This window comes from Cryptomeria japonica, chromosome 7 (genome assembly GCF_030272615.1).
Source record: "Cryptomeria japonica chromosome 7, Sugi_1.0, whole genome shotgun sequence".
Taxonomy (NCBI): Eukaryota; Viridiplantae; Streptophyta; class Pinopsida; order Cupressales; family Cupressaceae; genus Cryptomeria; species Cryptomeria japonica.
In genome coordinates, this window is record NC_081411.1 from 698,155,353 (window position 1) to 698,175,529 (window position 20,177).

At 37.3% G+C, this 20,177-nt stretch overlaps 1 protein-coding gene across 1 annotated transcript in view; it reads right to left on the minus strand.

Moving 5' to 3' along the window:
• The window catches only part of LOC131856960 (uncharacterized), a 59,828-nt gene extending 50,671 nt beyond the window's left edge, over positions 1 to 9,157 (minus strand). Inside the window, exon 1 of the mRNA XM_059208926.1 lies at positions 8,930 to 9,157. Within this exon, the coding sequence (XP_059064909.1) occupies positions 8,930 to 9,157 (228 nt within the window). The remainder of the gene's footprint in view (positions 1 to 8,929) is intronic.
• Between the last annotated feature and the right edge of the window lie 11,020 nt (positions 9,158 to 20,177).

Here is a 20,177-nt window from a genome sequence, read left to right on the forward strand (position 1 = left end):
ATGTCATTCCAAACAAGAATAGGAAAATTTGCACAAGAGATATTTGCAATGTATCTTTCTTGGATATAATGAAGAATCAAAGGCCTATAAACTCGTGGATCTTGACACCATGAAGCTATGCATTACCAAAGATGTAGTATTTGATGAGAAGGGTGAGTCCAATTGACTTTCCACACCAATATTTGAGACATTTATCCTTTTGATGATGATGAAAATGCTGATAATAATAATAAGAAGAAGAATAATGGTGTTGATGAAAATCAACTAGGTCCTCAAACACCAAAATTAACAATTGTTGCACAACAAATACACAAGGTGTATGCTTATTAGTTAATCTTCCAATAGGAAATAAGCTTTTTTGTTGTAAGTGGGTCTTCAAGACCATATGCAAGGTATATATCAATTTAGACAAGTGCAAGTAAAAATTTGTAGAATACAATTATGTTTATATAGAAGGTTTTAACTATGTGGAGACATTTTTTCTAACAACCAAGATAAAGTCTATCAAAATGGCTATAAAATTTCGCTGGAAGGTCCATTAGATGGGTATAAAAGGTGTTTTCCTCAATGGATATTTGGAAGAGGAGTGATGCAGAGGATCTTGGAAAACCATAAAACTTTCATTCAAGGGTAGACTTTAAACTTGAATCAAGAGGCATATAAAAAGATCAACCACTCTTCTCAACTCCAAACCAATTTCAAAGGTTATATCACATCCCTACAGACCTTAATTCAACATTTCAAATCATAAAATTCACCATAACATGAGAGAACAAATTCTTATTTGCCATGGAATACCCTAGTTCAGGGTTTCATCCCTTAAAAACTGTTTTCACCAAAATAACCACAAAATATTCAATTCTTAACCAAATCAAGTAAGACAAAAATAAATGGAAAGATGACTCAGAGACCTTTCCAACACATATAGCCTTTCTTCATTATGATCTCTCATGTGACCACACCAAATGTTGTAACCGGACTGATACTACCTTCACCAGTTTGCCCTTCACCATGAACTATAACAAACAGTCATCAATAACTTTTTCAATATTGATTATAAAAAAATCTCTTCGGTCATAAATCATAGTACTAAGTTAAAAATATTCTCTCCAAATTTCAGCCAGATCCAACAGTTAAATCAAAAGTTATGAGTATTTTCCCAAAAATGGGTAACCCTTGGCAGGGTTTTGACAATTATTGTAAAAACAAACATATCTTGCCAAATACTCCACAAAAATGTACAAGAAAGGATTCATCTGAAATATATTTCATTAATCTATCATTCAATAACATCTACATATAAAAATTACACCAAATGTGATCCTCCATGGATCTATGATAGTCATAGATTCCTTAAAACCTCATGACAGTTTGAGGGTTTGATGGATAATCTTTGTCAAATCCCCTCCAAACTGATCTACCTTCTTGATTTCGACCAAACATGGTTTTATAAACCATTTCCAACTCCTTTCTAACTACTCCAACCACCTCATAACCAATGGATTTCATTTTTACACTTTTTTTGTACTTTTTGGCAATATTGCAACTTTGCAATTTTTACAATTTTTGACATAAATGACTCTAACTCTTACATGGACACTTTTAAAACTTCATTATGGAACAAATATGATATATTTGGACAAAATGGCTCATTTAGCCTTACATATTATGATTCAATTGACTCAAATAACCTTAATACATTATGAATGACTCAAATACAATAAATTGTTCATATTATGACTTTTGACCTCCTGGTATGCTTGTGTGCTTAGGTGCCTCTGCACCATACTCCCGACCTTGAAAAGTTTCCAAGTCCCTTGGAAACGTGGGTACAATGACCTGCAAGAAAAAATTTGAGTGAAATTTTCACCTTTGTCTTCATCTTTACCTCTTTATGCCTCTTTATGTTTCTACTCTCATCTTCTTTATGTTGCTTCTTCCTTCTCAAACAATCTCTTTGTGACTCCTACCAATGGATTTTGTAGTGGCTGCCACCCAAGTGCTTTTACCAGCCATAAGTCCACCTCTCCATGCTACATCACCTCACCAACAACCTCCTTGCCTCACCTAGGAGTTCTCTTCTTTGCCTCTCTCCCTAGTCTCTTGCCAATCAATGGACCATCCCATGGCCCTGGACCATCCCTTTGGCCCTTGATAGACCTTCATGTCTGCCTTCTTCCAGCTAGATGGACGAGCACCTTGCAACCAAAAACTCATCAGCAAAAACCAAATAACAAATCCTTCATGGCTAGGTCCTGATGTGGATTGCCCCTTCGGCGCTCTACCCACACACTCAGGCTCTTCTAGCTCTGATACCAACTTGATGCAGAGGATCTTGGAAAACCATAAAACTTTCATTCAAGGGTAGACTTTAAACTTGAATCAAGAGGCATATAAAAAGATCAACCACTCTTCTCAACTCCAAACCAATTTCAAAGGTTATATAGTCTTTCTTCATTATGATCTCTCATGTGACCACACCAAATGTTGCAACCGGACTGCTACTGCCTTCACCAGTTTGCCCTTCACCAGTTTGTCCTTCACCATGAACTGTAACAAACAGTCATCAATAACTTTTTCAATATTGATTATAAAGAAAATCTCTTCGGTCATAATTCATAGTACTGAGTTAAAAATATTCTCTCCAAATTTCAGCTAGATCCAACGGTTAAATCAAAAGTTATGAGTATTTTCCCAAAAATGGGTAACCCTTGGCAGGGTTTTGACAATTATTGTAAAAACAAACATATCTTGCCAAATACTCTACAAAAATGCACAAGAAAGGATTCATCTGAAATATATTTCATTAATCTATCATTCAATAACATCTACATATAAAAATTACACCAAATGTGATCCTCCATGGATCTATGACAGTCATAGATTCCTTAAAACCTCATGACAATTTGAGAGTTTGATGGATAATCTTTGTCAAATCCCCTCCAAACTGATCTACCTTCTTGATTTCGACCAAACATGGTTTTATAAACCATTTCCAACTCCTTTCTAACTACTCCAACCACCTCATAACCAATGGATTTCATTTTTACACTTTTGTTGCACTTATTGCAACTTTGCAATTTTTACAATTTTTGACATAAATGACTCTAACTCTTACATGGACACTTTTAAAACTTCATTATGGAACAAATATGATATCTTTGGACAAAATGGCTCATTTAGCCTTACATATTATGATTTAGTTGACTCAAATAACCTTAATACATTATGAATGACTCAAATACAATAAATTGTTCATATTATGACTTTTGACCTCCTGGTATGCTTGTGTGCTTAGGTGCCTTTGCACCAAGGAGGTCTATGTTGAACACACCATGGGACTGGGACTGGGGGGTGGGGAGGGGGTATCAATTCAGACCTTAAATAACTTAATTATAATCCTTTAAATCAACTTCAAATCACAGTTATCTTATCCTTGTAATTCACAGGGGCTTCATTGGCTAGGCAATATTATATCACATGCATTCATATTGGAGGGTTTAATATTCCAAAAATGAGGATGCAATATATTGCCTATCGGTGAAAATGGGGGGGTTTTTAATTCCAACTATGAAAAAAATATAATATTTGGTAAAAAAAAATAGGGGGCTTTTAATTTGGGTTGTGTATTGGGAGGGGGTGACAAAAAAGGAGTTTAGGGCAATATTTTTTGAAAATAGGGAGATTCTTTAGTATGCCATGAACGCACGTGTTATAATCTAGGCTCACTAAGTGAAGCCCCCGTGTTGTAATTTTGAAACATGAAACCATAAACCACAACACACACAAGAACATCAGATTTAAATGGAAAACCCAAGAGGGGAAAACCATGGTGAGAATCACACCCACAATATGAATAACTTATTACAATTTTTTAGGCTCAAGGCCAAGGAAGCTCACTGCACTTGAATGGACTTGCAAAACTAAGGCGCACAACCTTGGGGCAAGATACAAAGTACTTGAATTACTAAAATGCAGAATCTCGAGGCAAGATATAGAGACTGCACGAGCTACCAAAAGGACTCGCTATCTTCCGGCGGGTACAAGGAAATGATGAATTGAAATGAACAATATCTCTTGATCATGAAACTTTCCTTGAACCACTAAAATGCCAAACGAACAATATCTGGCAAACACATCTCACTTCTTTCATTGTCTCAAGTCATTGTCATACAAACTAAAATTCACACTTTTGCTTCTTCACATATGCTTGTATATCATTCACGTCTAATTTACAACAATCCACACACAAATTCACACATTTGCACTTGAACTATTTATACTAGGTTATACAATAAAATCCTCAACTAGGTCTACCACAAACAAAATACAAATGAATTACATAAAGTTGGCCACCCGTTCCAAACTCACACAATGTAGTCCACTCTAGGAGATAAAGAGGACCCAAATACATCACAACACACCTTTCAAAGTTGATTCCAATGAATCGCACATGCTAATACTTCCTCCAAAGGCGACATCAAACATGACGTGTAGAAAAATTAATGAAGCACATTAACTAGTCAACCCAAAAACATCACCCGATAAAAATTACTCAATGTGGATCTGCACACGCTATGGTGAGACCCATATCAACCTTCTAACTCAACCTCTAATGCATATCTGGAACATAAGAGTACGATCAAAATAATATAAAGCAACTGAGTCGGTCAAAGACAAACACAACTAACAACATTGAACACAAAACAACATATCTTCACTTACCGATCAAACCAACACTATAAATTTGAACGAGAACATTGCATGAGCCATATGAACATGTCCTCCAACTTGCATTTCTTGAATAAACACAGCAGAGCAATGCAAATCATTCTTCGAACTAGTCCTAATAGATAACTTCATTGTTAGCAAACCACCACAACCAACTTCATCATCTGAGCAACTGAGGACCTAAAAACATGATAGTGCAACATCCGCAAAACGTAGACATTATATCCAAAACTGCAAGCCATTGTCATCAAGAACAATCTGAGGAATGTGGAGCATTCTTCCATAAGGACATTAAATTCTCTTTCGTACATATTGTAAGTTCCACTATTGTAGCCTTCTTAAAATACTTCATATTCACTTTTCATCGCCACTAGACAACATAACTGTTGGATATTGTTGGTCATTGTTGTTGCTAGGATATGCTATTGTCTTTGATGTCAACATATTCCTATGTATTGCTCCATTGATTGCAGATTGGGAAGATCTTACGATCCAGTTTTTTGTTTTGTTTTGTTGATCACTATTTTGCAGAGCTCGGTATATCCTCCGATATATTTCGGTGTGATCAAATCTTGTGCTGAGTTTTTGGGATATTGATTGGGATGATCTTGTGTATCTTCATTTTAGATGTTTCATGATTTGGTGTTCCACAAGTTATCTTTCTACATGATAGTTGTCGATTGGTTGTGTTCTTGAGCTTTCACACATTGACCGATGAAGATCCAATAAGTGGTGTTGGTGCAACTATTCCTAATGATTCTAACGTGCTTGTTGGTGTTTCCTAGTCATGTCCTATTTTTTTTTATGATCCACATTGATCATTGTGAGATATTTTGATGGTTTCTATGAACCAATGATGATTTTTGTGTTATGTGGTTTTCATGGTGGTGTAGCATGTTGCAATTGATCTTGGGGTGATTTTCAGTGGCATTGAGCATTTGGGAATTTGAATTAGGTCCATGTTATGTCATGTAAATCATTATATTGGTCTGGTGGTTGATCTTTGTATCGTGTGATGTAATTTTGTAATTGAGGGTTGAGGTTTTAGTTGACCTTGTTATCAAGGTTGATGATTTGTATATATAGGTGATATATTCATGTAATTTAGGTGTCGATGTTGTGTCTGCATTATCAGAGAGAGGTGTATGTGTGAACAAGTGATTTATCCTTCGGTGTTGAGATTGAGGTGATTTTGGTGTTGCAGAGCAGACAACTATGCTTAACCAGAACTGTAATCTAGCATTTGGAGATGTTATTCCTTCAGTTCATTTCTTTCGGATTGTATTATGAATCTTATTGTAAGTCAGTGAGACTTCCCTGAGGTTTGTAGCCTTCCAGACCATTATCATTTGAGTAGTGATCTCTAGGAAGTGTTCCTGAATGCATGTGCATTCCTCGTTGTAATATTTTCACATACTACTACAGAGTATCATCTTACTGTGGGTAGGTTCCCACAGTGGTTTTTCCCTTAACCGGGTTTTCCACATCAAAATCATGGTGTTGTGTGTTGTGCTTTCAATTTGCTTATCTGTCTTATTACTGTAGTTTATCATATTTATGTTTTGTGTTTAAGTTTGATATTCTGGTGAAGACTTATTCACCCCCCCCCCCCCTCTCAGTCTTCCTTCCTGGGTGCTACTAACAATAACAATATATGAGCACTTATTTTCGAACCATATACAACATTTGCACAACTAATAGATACAAACTTCCTCTTCACTTCTGACATCACAACACACAATCAAAGACAACACAAATTGTGTCACCAATGCCACCAAATAAGTTTGACATCATTCACAACATAAAACAAGTTTCCAACAATCTTCCCCTTTGCCATCAATGAATTTACACTTGTACTACCAACCAACAATAGCCTCTTTCCAACTGTATTTCTCTCCCCCTTTGACATCAAGGACAAAGGGCATGAGATTGCAAACAATAAATCGCTCCCCAATGGTAAAACTCTCTCTCTCCCTTTTGGGTATAACTTTGATAATTGTAACACTCCCTTTGACAAGGATATCTCTCTTCTACAACCATTTTCCTACAACTAGGAAACCACAACCTCAACTACTCCCCCTGAGACAAGCCACCACATTAGTCCAGGAGACAAACGATAAACTATGGATCTCCTCTTGGAAAGATGCACCACTTCTATGCATCTAGTTTGAAGGAGGAGGGCCAATAACCCCTAACTTCTATCAAAGATAATCAAAAGTATCCTTCATTGGTTCCTTGGTAAATATGTCTAGAATTTGATCCTTTCTAGGCACATATTCCAATCCAACATCCTTCTTTGCAACCTTCTCTCTTAAGAAACAACACACCTCCTTGATCCTCACAACATATATCAAAATGAGTATTAATCTAGGTTTTGGGAAGTAGGAAGACTAATATCATTCAGCTGCTTGATAACAATTGGGTTGACATGGGTTTGTATGCATCAATGGAAACCATTAAAATTAATAATTGATATTGTTAAATTTAAATGACCAAATAAGGGTTGTGTCTTAATGAATGGCAAGGTGGCAACAATGATGTCAACAAATTCAAGGTAATTTGCCAAGGACACTCCTTATTGATCCTCACAACATATATCAAAATGAGTATTGATGTAAGTTTTGACAGGTGCAAAGAATAGTCATTCAACTACTTGATAACGATTGGATATATATATATATATATATATATATATATATATATATGGATGGATAGAGAGAGGGAGACATGTAAATAGGTAGAGGGGGAGAGGAAGATAGAGGTAGAGATGAAAATAGAGGGAAATAGAAAGAGGGAGAGAAATAGATAGAACTTAGATATATATATATATATATATATATATATAGAGAGAGAGAGAGAGAGAGAGAGAGAGAGAGAGAGAGAGAGAGGGGGGGAAAGGTAGAGTGATATAGAGGAAGGGGAGGGACAGATAGAGAGTGATATAGATGGTGATATAGAGAGAGATTGAGATATAAGGAGATATGGAGACAAGAAGAGGAGAGAGAGAGAGAGAGAGAGAGAGAGAGAGAGAGAGAGAGAGAGAGAGAGAGAGAGAGAGAGAGAGAGAGAGAGATGAACAAATTGAGAGAAGTAGAGATAGACAAATAGATATGGAGAGAGGGGAGATAGAATGAAGGAGAGAGAGAAATAGGGGGAGATATAGATATGAGGGGAGAGGGAGAGAAAGTGAGAGATGGGAGAGAGAGAGGTAGGTGGAACATATTAATTATTATTTTTTTCTATTTCTCATTGTATATTTTGAAAACTGTTTTAGAAACTTTTGTATAAAATGAAACCTCTTAGAATGGTCAGTTTATTTACATATTGAAATTTGAAACCAATAAAAAATGTACAACAAACTGTTGAGTGTGTTGAATGGTCAAATTTACTTCTATTGCTCATACAAAAAGGTTGTTCCTATTAGAGTAATTGGGTATTTACTTGATTAATTAAACTTTAAGTTCCCTATTATCTTTTTACACTTAAGCTAACATTAGGTGCATAATAATTAATTTTTTTATTAATTATTATGTGCAAGCCTAGGTTTTTCCTTTTAGGGTTTTTTGACCTATTAGAGGTTATTTTTCTTTTCTTTGTATCATTATGTAATTACACATTTTGGTGAATATTGAGCTCTCCTCTTTTGAGCATATTTTCCTGTGTTTTTGTTCTTCAGATTATTTTTGCTTCATTGCTTCTCCTTCTAACAGATTGTTTTAGCTTGCAGAAGATCTTTATGCTCCTGTGGTGTTGTGTTTCTCAACTCTCACATGGTATCAGAGCTCAGATCTGAAGCTATCTGTTCTTTCTTTTGAGAAATTTTGCATTGGAAGCAGATCTGGGGTTTCAAGCAGTTTTTCTTGTGTGCTTAGGGATAGGCCTTTTTTCTGAGCACTTTGGGCCTAAACGGACCTCACCATCATGCTCAAAAGGCCCAAAAACCCCTATAGTCATAAAATTTGTCTACTTTTGACTCCTGATCATCTGGGTGAATTTTTTCTCCAAAACCAAGTCGTACGGTTCTGGCACGCAAATCGAGAAAAATCCAAAAAAAATATTTTGCCTTTTTTACGACATGCAGGCCGGATTTTTTATTTTATTTTTTTTTAAATCACAAAAAAAATCAAAAATCACAAAAGGTGTACAAAGCAATTTATTTTTCAAAAAAATCTTTTGTTTTTTGGATTACGTAGGGTACCTGACCTATCAGTCCTCCCACCGTACGGCCTGTAGGTCCTATCAGTCCGGCCCCGCCGGCCCCCACCAGCCCGACCCCCGCCGACACCTCCCTACAGCCCCTACCACCAGTAACCACCCTACGGCCCCCTTTCGTCAGCAAACCCCTGCGGTCCCCCGCCATCGGCACTGCCCTGCCTCTGCCCGCCGCTATTCCCGCCTCCCGGCCAGTAGTGTCACCAGTCGTCATCGCGCCACCCAGCTTGGCTCACTTTGCTTAGCGCTGCCAGCGCTCCTCCTGTTGCCCGCTGCTTCGCCGCTCCTCCTTGGAGCACCACCAGAGCGCCACCTCCTCCTCGTTCCTCCACCGAACCGCCACCCTCTAGCCTTTTTGAGGGGAGGTTCATTTTTTGGTCGTATCTTGGGCATCCGGAGTCATTTTTTGGAAAACGAATAGGCAGCGGAAAGCTGGTTCTGAGTTGGACGTCTTGGTGTTGGATTTCTTTTTTGAATTTGCTTTTTGATTGTACTTTTTTCCAATCAAAGTTGGGCTTCCTTTCTGCACTTCTGGGGTCGTAGAATGGGCAAACAGACTCTGTTTTTTGAAAATGAAAGGCGTTGAAAAGATCTCAGCATGCTATATTCATATTTCTGATCTTATTTCTCATAATTTTCATCAGGTACATGAGATATCAGTTTGAAGTTTTTTGCTTATGCACTACTTCCTTCTCATCAGTATGTACTAGGGTTTGGGTTTATCTATTATGGGGGGTTGTTTTTTCTTGCTTTCTGTCATTTATATCAAAAATCACAAACACCAAAACTCTCAAAATAAACAAACCCTTCTACATCTTCTATCTGTAGACACCTAAAATTGTCATGTCTAATTAAATAAATATTTTATTTATTTAATTATCTAAGCTTAATTCTTCTATTAATTAAATAAATCTTTATTTATTTAATTAATTCATTTATCCTCTTCTAGCCTTATTTCTCATTTAAATAAATACATTTATTTATTTAAATTATCATTTTCCTAAATTAAATAAATCTTATTTATTTAATTGATCCCACTTCTTCTATTAATTAAATAAATCTTTATTTATTTAATTAATTCATTAGCCTTTTCTACCTATGACACATGTCATTCATCTCTTAATTCATACACTACCTACCCCTCTCATTATTTTATTATTTCTTTTACCTACCCTCTAATCATAGCCCACCTCCTTTTACACCTCTCAATCTTATCCCTCCATTTCATATAGTGTCTTCTATATAAGGAGATGCTTCCTTCATTATCAAACCCTAATCGTTCTATGCATCCTAATCAATCATTCTAATCATTCACCCTAATCACTGATCTTAAGGACTTGACTATATAACGATCCTACTTGCAACCACATTTCATTCTTTGTTGAGCTCTTGTGCATATAAAATCTGAGAGCAAATATATCAAGCAAGATCAATGGAGATAGAAAGAATGGAGATCAAAACCCTATTGGACATGTGATGGTATAATCTTTGTGATTTCATGTGATTTGCATTGTCTTAGGTAATCTTTATATGCTATGGTGGATCTTTGTTGATTGTTAGGCTAGGGTTTGTTGGTTGAATTCATTTAGCCTTTCAATATTGTTATTATTGTTATCCATTTTCACCATACACATTTTGGAACGCCCCGTAGGACATGGATTTTTCTTAGATCTATGTTTTTTGCAAATTTTTCTAACCCTATATTGCTATTTTGTAAAACAATTTGGAGAATAACCTTGTGCAGCTAGGGTTTTGGACACAAAATCAAGATCTTGGAGAGATTCGACCATATCTCACAAACGGATAGGAAATTTTGCACCAAATTTTTTTTGCAGGTTGAAGAAAGAATCAGGAGCTTCCAATCCAAAATTTAGAATTTTTAGAGCACATTTTCATTTTCTATGAATTTTTTATGATTTTTCATAAAAAATTAATTTTGAGAGCAAATGAGAGACTTTTTCAGATTTTCTTACATTTTTGGAAATCTCTTATAATTATACATAGGATCTATTCTTTGTGAATTTAATTTTGATGCAAAATATTTCCCTAAAAATCAGATCTTTAAAAATTAGGGTTTTTCCTTATTTTGATCAGATCTCACAAACAACTTTGAATTTTGACATCAACTTTTTTGTGCAAGTCAGGAAAAGTATCAGAAAGATTTAGTAAAAAATTCAGATTTTTTGGATAGATTTTGCATTTTATATGAATTTTTTATGATTTTTCATAAAAAATTAATTTTGAGAGCAAATTAGTGAATTTTTTGGATTTTCTTACATTTTTGGAAATCTATCAAAATTATACACAGGATGTGTTCTTTGTAATTTTAAATTTGATGCAAAATCATTCCTCAAAAATCAAATCTTTGAAAATTAGGGTTTTGCATTATTTTACTCATATCTCACAAACTGTTTGGATTTGTTGCAGAAAATTTTTTGTGCAAGTTTGGAAGACCATCAAAACTCTCCAGTAAAAATTTCAGATTTTTTGGATTGATTTTGCATTTATATGAATTTTTTATGATTTTCATAAAAAATTAATTTTTGGAGCAAATTAGCAAATGTTTTGGATTTTCTTACATTTCTGGAAATCTCTTGAAATTTTACAGGTGGTCTTTTTTTATGATGAATCAGATCTTTGAATTGGTCAACAAAACGCATTGTTGAAGGCCCCTATTTCACAAAGTCTTTTGGATCTAAAATTTACCTAACTTGTGTGCTTGCAGAAAGGGGTGATCATTTGAAACAATCCAAACTACTAATAAATCTTTGTTGCAGGTCCTTGGCAAGGGTTTTTTGGATTTTTATTGTGTGCCTTATTTTCATAGACTAGCAAACACTTCAATTGGTGCACTAAAATTGAATCATTGTCTTTTGTGTCTTGAACAATAGGCTTTTTTTGTTTAATCTTTAGAGGGCCTGTCTTCCCGTGTGGTCATTAGGACTACTAGTGAGAAGAGAACGACCCAAGTGGTAGTGAGGAAAACCCACCTCTTCCGAACCACTATAAACAACTGTATTCATGGTGAAAACTATGGATAACGTGTGCTGATTAGTTCATACCGACACTATGTCTCCCCATAAACCCGTTTGATCAAATTTATTTGATCATTTGTAAGGCGTAACCCCTACCGGCTGGGAGCCTTCTGTATTTACAGAGCTGAAAGTGCCGCATGTATGGCCACACGAGCGGATGCCCTTACTAGCACCTTTTTGTTTTAGAAGCCCAAATCCTTCTAGTTGTTGGGGCAGGAGGTCGGACCTCTGGTAGCGGCCCACACACATACGGTTCTTAGTAGAGATACAAAGTTCGCCACGGGGAGTTTTCGTGGGGACTGATGCTTGGCTGACCCGAGAAGTGAGTGCCGAGGGTGGAGCTAGTGAGGTCAACCATCTAAGTATCCGCTCTGAATAGTGTAGCCTCGAGGGTGAAACCTCATGTGGGATCAACAACTATTGTCTTGGCCAGCCATAAGAATTGTGCTTGACTTATTTTAAACATTCAAAACATTCAAAACCAAACAGCAAAACATTGTGTCTTTTGTGTTTTCAAGTGTATGCAAAATATTTTTACATCAAACAACACACTTTTCTTGGAGAGTCTAAACACTTGCAAACATTGAGTCCTCATCAACATTGTGTCCTCTTGTCACGAAAAACAGTCGAACATTCAGATTTGGTCACAACTTCACAAATTGGAAAAATTTTACAGTCCAGCAAACAAGAGCAATCAGTTTCAGAATTCTTGAGCTTCCTAGGTTGTTTCTCCAGGTTTTCATCTAGCATTCAACTTGTCTTTGGGTCTCACAAAATCCATCATTGCTTTACACCTTACATTACATTCACAATTGTCTAAACATGAGTCAAAAGGTCACTTGCTTGTCCTCACTATACTTTGTCAACACACTACATACAACAACACTTTGCTAAGTGGTCCCTCATCAAGGTTTCTTACCTTTGGGTCTCATTTGGTTTTACTTAGAGTCAAGGTCAACTTACCTCATCAAGAGAAACTATCCTCTCTTTGGAAGTCACACCTACTCTACTACATACATACTTGGTCTTACACTTTGGACATTGCAAGTACACTTCAGACTCATTTACATTCCATTCAACTCTTGGTCTTCCATACTCTTTCCATTTTTCATCTAGTCTCTCACATCTTGGTCAATACCTAGTTCATGGTTGAAACCCGTCTTCAAAAATCTAGGAGAGAAACTAAAGAGGCTCAAGAGTCTGCAAACATGAGTTCTTATGACTATGACAATGATATCTTTTTCAATTCTGATCATACTACATTACCTGACATGGATGTCTATAGAAACATTCCAAATGTTGAGAACATGGACACTATAAACAACAATTCTACACACAATGACAATGTGGACAACTTTTCAGTACATTCAGCAGATGTGGAAGAATCCATTATGAATCCCCATTTCAATCGATTGGTTGAGGAAATAATGAGGAGGGATAGACAATACTTCTTACAAATGATGGCACAAAGTGGAGCCAAGATACCTCATGATTTTGACATGTCTCAAATAATGGAACATAGACCATTGCAACAACCTCACTCCAATATGGATCAAAGGAGACCTAATAGTGGAGGAAATAGAGGACCACATATGGTACCTGAATCACCATCAGCTTTGCTTCAAAAACCAGAGGTCCCACATACACATGGTCAAACATATGATACTTACCTTCGTAGACCATTATGGAAGTCTTATGCAGACAAATATGCTCAATCACATACTAATGCTAAGGAACAACCACCAAAACAATTGGATGTTCAAAGGCATGCTCAAAATTTGGACACAAGGAAACCTCATGTCAAATTTGAGAGCAACACAATAGAACATGACATGCCTATAGAATATGGTATACATGCACAAAATAGATATGGTGTTCCTCAACATGAATCTATACCAAGTAGTCCATATATGCAACATCATTACAGACCTCCTCCATATGAACATGTGTATGATCAATATCATCCATATATGCAACATGCTCCTCCTCCAATTGGTGCCTCAAGCATGGGGTATGGTCCAAGAAGTCGATCTCCACCTAAGAGCAATTTGGAACAACAAATCAAGGACTTACAAAAGAAAATGGAGGACATAAATACATCGAAGCCAACATACACAATGAGAGACATATGTCCTTATCCATTTGACAAGAGCATTCCAATGCCTCCTTTTCCTACACACTTTGTGACGCCTAAATTTGATAAGTATAGAGGAAAAGGGGATCCTAAGGCACACATAAGACAATTTTTCACAGCTTGCATTGAGGTAGCAGCAGAAGAGACATATTTGATGAGATTATTCCCACAAAGCTTAGGTGATCAAGCTATGGAATGGTTCTCCCAACTTCCACCTGGAATTAAGTCATGGGGTGACTTAGCAGAGGCATTTATTCAACATTTCTCCTACAACATAGAGACAGACATATCAGTCACTACTTTGTGCAATACTAAGCAAAAAGAGGGAGAATCTTTTACATCATTTTTACAAAGATGGAGAAATCTAGCCAGCAGATGCTCTTGTGAAATTCCACAAAAACAAATGGTAGAAATGTTCACCCAAAATGTTAACAAAGACATAGGCTATGATCTAAGGAAAGCTTGTTTGTCCACCTTCAAAGACGTTATTGAAAAAGGCTTAGCGACAGAAAAGGTCCTAATTGAACAAGGAGTCATTAAGATATTTAAGGAAAATAAGGATGACTTTAAAGGAAAAGACAAGCCAAGATTTTGGAATAAAAATAAGAACACAGTCAATGATGGTGTTGTTGATGCCAATACAGTGCGACCCAAATTCATCTTTTCTGGATCAAGTTCTACAAACAATCAGGGGAATACTCAAACAACTTCCAGATCACGAAGGAAGTACACTCCATTGGGAGAACCACTTGAGTCAGTTTTCAAGAAGTTAGTGGCAAACAAGGTGATCACAATTCCAGATTTCCCGCCATATGAACCAAAGGTCAAACCAAATTGGTGGAATGATGATGAGTATTGTGAAATTCATAAGAGCAAGGGTCATAAGATAGGAAATTGTCATCGACTGAAGAACATCATACAAGATCTCATTGATAGAGGTGACATTGAGATTGAGGGACATTCATCCAATCAAGAACATGAGATGTTTAAGGAACCATTCCCAAAACATGACAAGGGAAAAGCTAAAGCCACAGATGACCAAACCAACTATACCAGAGCATCCTATAACTACGATTCAACTATCAATCACATCTCGATGGACAATTACGTCTCTACTATTATCATCAAGGACAAAGCGTCCGAGAATTCTACCCAGAGACCCAAGATTGTCTTAAAAGGCGTTGGATCTTCTTCCGAACCTACCTCTGAATATCATGTCACAACTCATCAAGGTAAAATCACTTTGCAAGGTGCTCCAGCCAAGAACACCGCTTCCTCATCAACCAAACCTGAGTATGACCTTGTAGAACAGTTAGGGAAGACACCCGCACTCATCTCCATCCTTGAGCTATTACGCATATCTTCTGCACATAAAGCCATTCTTGACAAAATCTTGAGAGATACTACTGTTCCTACTGATCTGAACGTGGACCAGTTTCAAGCCATGGTGGGATACCTTTCCATTCCACACTCCCTTACTTTCACAGAAGCTGATGACGCCTCTGTAAGTCAGCCACATGACGCACCATTACACATTGAAGCCTTCATACACAAACATCGAATAAAAAGAGTCCTGATAGATGGAGGAGCAGGTCTAAACATTTGTACATTGAACACAATTAAACAATTGGGATATTCTGATAAAGCTGTGAATTCTACAAATCAAATCACCATTAAGGCATATGATGACGAAGAGCATTCATCCAAGGGCACAGTCACCTTACCTCTCAGAGTTGGGCCAGTTACAAAGGATGTGGTTTGTCAAGTACTTGATCTTGATCTCACATATAATATATTGCTAGGACATCCTTGGATTCATGAAATGAGCGCAGTCCCATCTACATATCATCGATGTATCAAATTCCCTCACAATGGAGTTAAAGTGACCGTCAAAGCTGACCCAAATCCATTCATATATTGCAACAATCTGTGACCTAGATCAGAAATAATAATTCCAGTCAATCGAGAAGCTATTCCTTCATCAGCATATGTGGATCCAGAATCATTGAAAGCTTCTACATCCAAACAATCAGAGCTGAAAGAAAAAATCAAGATTAAAGACATGTGATGTGGTGAGTATATTTTTCATGTTGACCAACTCCCACTATCTCCTAAGGTATTCAGTCAATAGGAACATCCTACAAACAATTTGCAATGCCAAGGAATTGGGTGTGAACCACCTAGTGTTGTGGCTACTGAGTCTGAATGCAAATCTCCTCCAGTGGTGCAAGCAACTCTTGATATCAATAGTCCTAAGAGTGGTTCCAGCGAAGAATCTATTGACCATATTGCCAACCCTCTTGAGAACTCACATAGCCTTACTATTTCATCCACTCCTTCCATTTCCACTCCACTTCCAGACTTGGATCAACAAGAATTACAAAAGCCCTTACTAACTGGGGATCAAAAATCAAGCTTTGAAAAGAAAAATCTAAAAGTCAAAACTAAAGAAAAGTCCTTTAGTCCAAATCAAAATCAAAAGCTATTGGACTCTGCAAAAATCAAGGTCAAGGATAAAAATCCAATGAAAGAAAAAGAGTAAGAGTTGATCTCCCCTAATACCAAAATAACTGGGGGCAAAAGTTTTAAAATTTTAAGTCAAAAATCATACTTGTTGATCCTAAGTCTCCATCATGCTATCCTACTTTCACTTCTTTTCACAATCATAAGCCTTCATAACTCATCCACTTGTTCCACACATCCTTTCCCTTCTGGTGATACATCATGGACCTTTAATGGAGCTTCCTTGAAGGACTTTGTTATCAGGAATGCCCAAACTTCTTCAGGTGACACGCATATGAGCTTATGTAGTCCACACACTAGTAATTCTATCTCAGTTCCTTTATCAAGGAAGACAGTCACTCGAGCTACATATCATTCAGCCAAGGAACAATGGAGCTACAATCATAAAGTCAAGCCTTGTACATTTGAGGTAGGTGACTTGGTTCTCAAAGAAAATCCTAAAAATCAGCAAGACAGAGAGAAGAAGGGCAAGTTCGAACCAAATTGGCTTGGTCCTTACATCATTACAACAACATATGGATCTGGGGCATATCAGCTCTCAACTACAGAAGGTGAACCTTTGGAGGATCCTATCAACAACATTCACCTTCGCAGGTTTTACACATAGCTCTTCAGAGTATCCTAATTCAAAAAATACAAAAAAATCAAAAAAAATTATAAAACAAAAAAAATCGTTACTTGGTGAAAACCTGGCAAACAGGCGCCTTGTGACACAAAAAACATTGAAAAATAAAAAAAGTAAAGAGAAATAATTTCGTCCAACGGTGAAAACCACTTCGGTGGCGCCCTGGGCAAGTACCATGGTGAAAACTGGGTCACCAGCGCCATGTGTAGAGACATTGCTCCTCCCTCCTTCAAGATTCTCATTCATCATTTCACTTTGCACACACTCACAACCTATTCATTCATAATAAACTTACCCATTCCCATCATGGCTTGTTATTGATCTACCCAAGATTGGTTAGCCATTCATAATAAACCTCCCTTTTCACCTCCCTTTCCATCCATAATAAATCAGATCCTATCTGTGGCTAAGGCAAATCCTATGTCTAGTGATGGGTGTGGAACTGAGAACATCACATGTTTCGAGGAGTATAGTTTCTTCTAGCTTCCGTCAGTCTATCTGCGCACAATCTGCAATAAAGCAACATTTGCATCACAAATCCGCAATAAAGTTTCATCTTCTCCGCAATAAAGTATCAGTTTCATGGATTCAGTCAGTTTTAGATGAGACACAGCAGCAACAATGGGCTTCAACAAATCAAATATTTCAACAGACTCAGACAACATTATGGTTCAGTGCTATCTAATCCTTTCTGTGAAAGTAAACATTGTGACCACAATCAAATAAGACTTATACAAGTGACAAGAGACACTAAACTTGAGGACTACAGTGGATGTTGGTGTCAAGTCTTGGTTTTCTTTTGATTTCATCTTTTTTGGTGACATGTCTTTTAGCTTTTCTGGGATGTCTTTGACTAGAGATTCTATCTCTAGGATGTCTTTGACTAGAAAGGCGAGGATGGGGTATCGTCACCCATTTTCTTTTGCTGTCTGTGGATTGTCTCTTAGTAATGCTCTGACTTGTCCAAGGATATGAGGACACTGTGAGTCTAGTGTGAACTGGGGCATTCCTTGTTTGTGACTGTCTTATCTCCATGCAAACAGGTACAATGACTTTCTGGGTCGAACATATGCCTCGATTGTCATAACCTATTTTTCCATAATAAAGCTCAATGATGATAACGCACAAGAAGCTCTTTCACTTTCATATCTTCTATCTTCCATCCCCCTTTCTTGATTGACTTCCATCATCCTTCTCAAGTCCACGTAGCCTGCTATCACATGACTGAGTATAATGACACACCAAAAACATTTGCATTTCATGTAGCTGCACCTACATTACCACATATAAGTATTTCATACATACATATAGATATCACAACTACATCACATCCTGCACACAACACCTGTTAGCACAATTTACATTTGCATTATCATATTCATCTCCATTACTTACATTCACATTTGCATCATGCATACACATATAAAACATAAACGAAAAAAAAAAAAAATTGCATTGCATCATATACATATTTGCATCCATATCATAAGCATCACATAAGAACATCTCATCACATAGGTACACATGCATATAGCTGCCGCAAAGATGAATCATCTCATATATATATATATAAAGTGTCATGATACAATGATGTCAAAATCATATGGCTACAATCACCCGCAGGTGTCTACATCATTATACAAAATGGTACAAAACTGATACAGAGGAACTCACTGATCACTCCTGCCAACACTATTGGTAGTGCTAATCCTATCCATGTCATGGTATCCCATGCCACGTGTCCCACCCTCATCTCTAGTCTTGGATCCTATAACACTCATCTAAGGGCATCCCTATCTCTGTCTCGATCATACGGAATCAGCTCCCCATCAATCTGTATCTGCATAATCCTATATACATCCTCCAGGGTGACTGTCATCTCACCCATCGGCAGATGAAATGTGCACATCTCAAAGTGCCATCTCTCATCCAGCGCAGTCAGCAAACCCATGTTTGCCCGAAACTCAGGCACATACAGCACATGTCTCAAACCCATCTCCTCGATGGCAGCTCTGTCCTCGAGCGACAACTTAGGTCGCAACCTCTACGTCGACGGGAATCTCTCCCATGAGTCTAGCATCGGCAAATACTCTTGCAGTCAAACAACTCAATCATGTCAGTTACAGTGGCATTCACTATTTATCACAAAATGCTACTCGCTATCTAAATGCATATGGCTATCTACCCTAGTGACACTCACTGTTCATGACAAAGTGTTGCTATTTATCCTAGTGGTACTCACTGTTCATCACAAAGTACTACGTGTGTGACACTCCCTGTTCATCACAAAGTGTTACTCACATTTGCACTCCTTGTTCATCACAAAGTGCTACTCATATTTCAGTACTCCCTGTTCATCATAAAGTACTCTATCTTGGTACTCACTGTTCATCACAAAGTGCCTTGATCTATCGTAGTCTTCCTAGAGGACCTGCTTGAGTGTATCCCCTCAGCAGCTTATCCAATCGACAGTATATGTTCATCACAAAACTGCCGATTTGACCTAGAAGATGCAAATTCATACTTTTCAAACACAAATGCGCTTACATGACATAAACGCGCTCAAAGACTGCATAGACGCGCCTGAAAAACACAGACGTGCCTATGCTCTGCACAGACGTGCGTGGACATTTTTTGACACTTTTTGGACCCTAGTCTAAGCGCATTTATTACCCTATTCGACATGCATTAATGACAAAATTAAATGCATCAAAGTACGAGGAGGTTTGGCGGTACTTACCGGCTCTCCTGCCTCTACTGGCCTCTGGAATCGGCGAACACGGTCGAATCTATGAGTGAAAGCCATCGCTGCTGACTGCTCCTGCTCTATTTTTGCTCTGCAATATGCTCTTGTGAATGTGTAGATGACAATGAGGATGTATTTTCCCCCGTGGTCTATCTTATAGACTACCCCTAG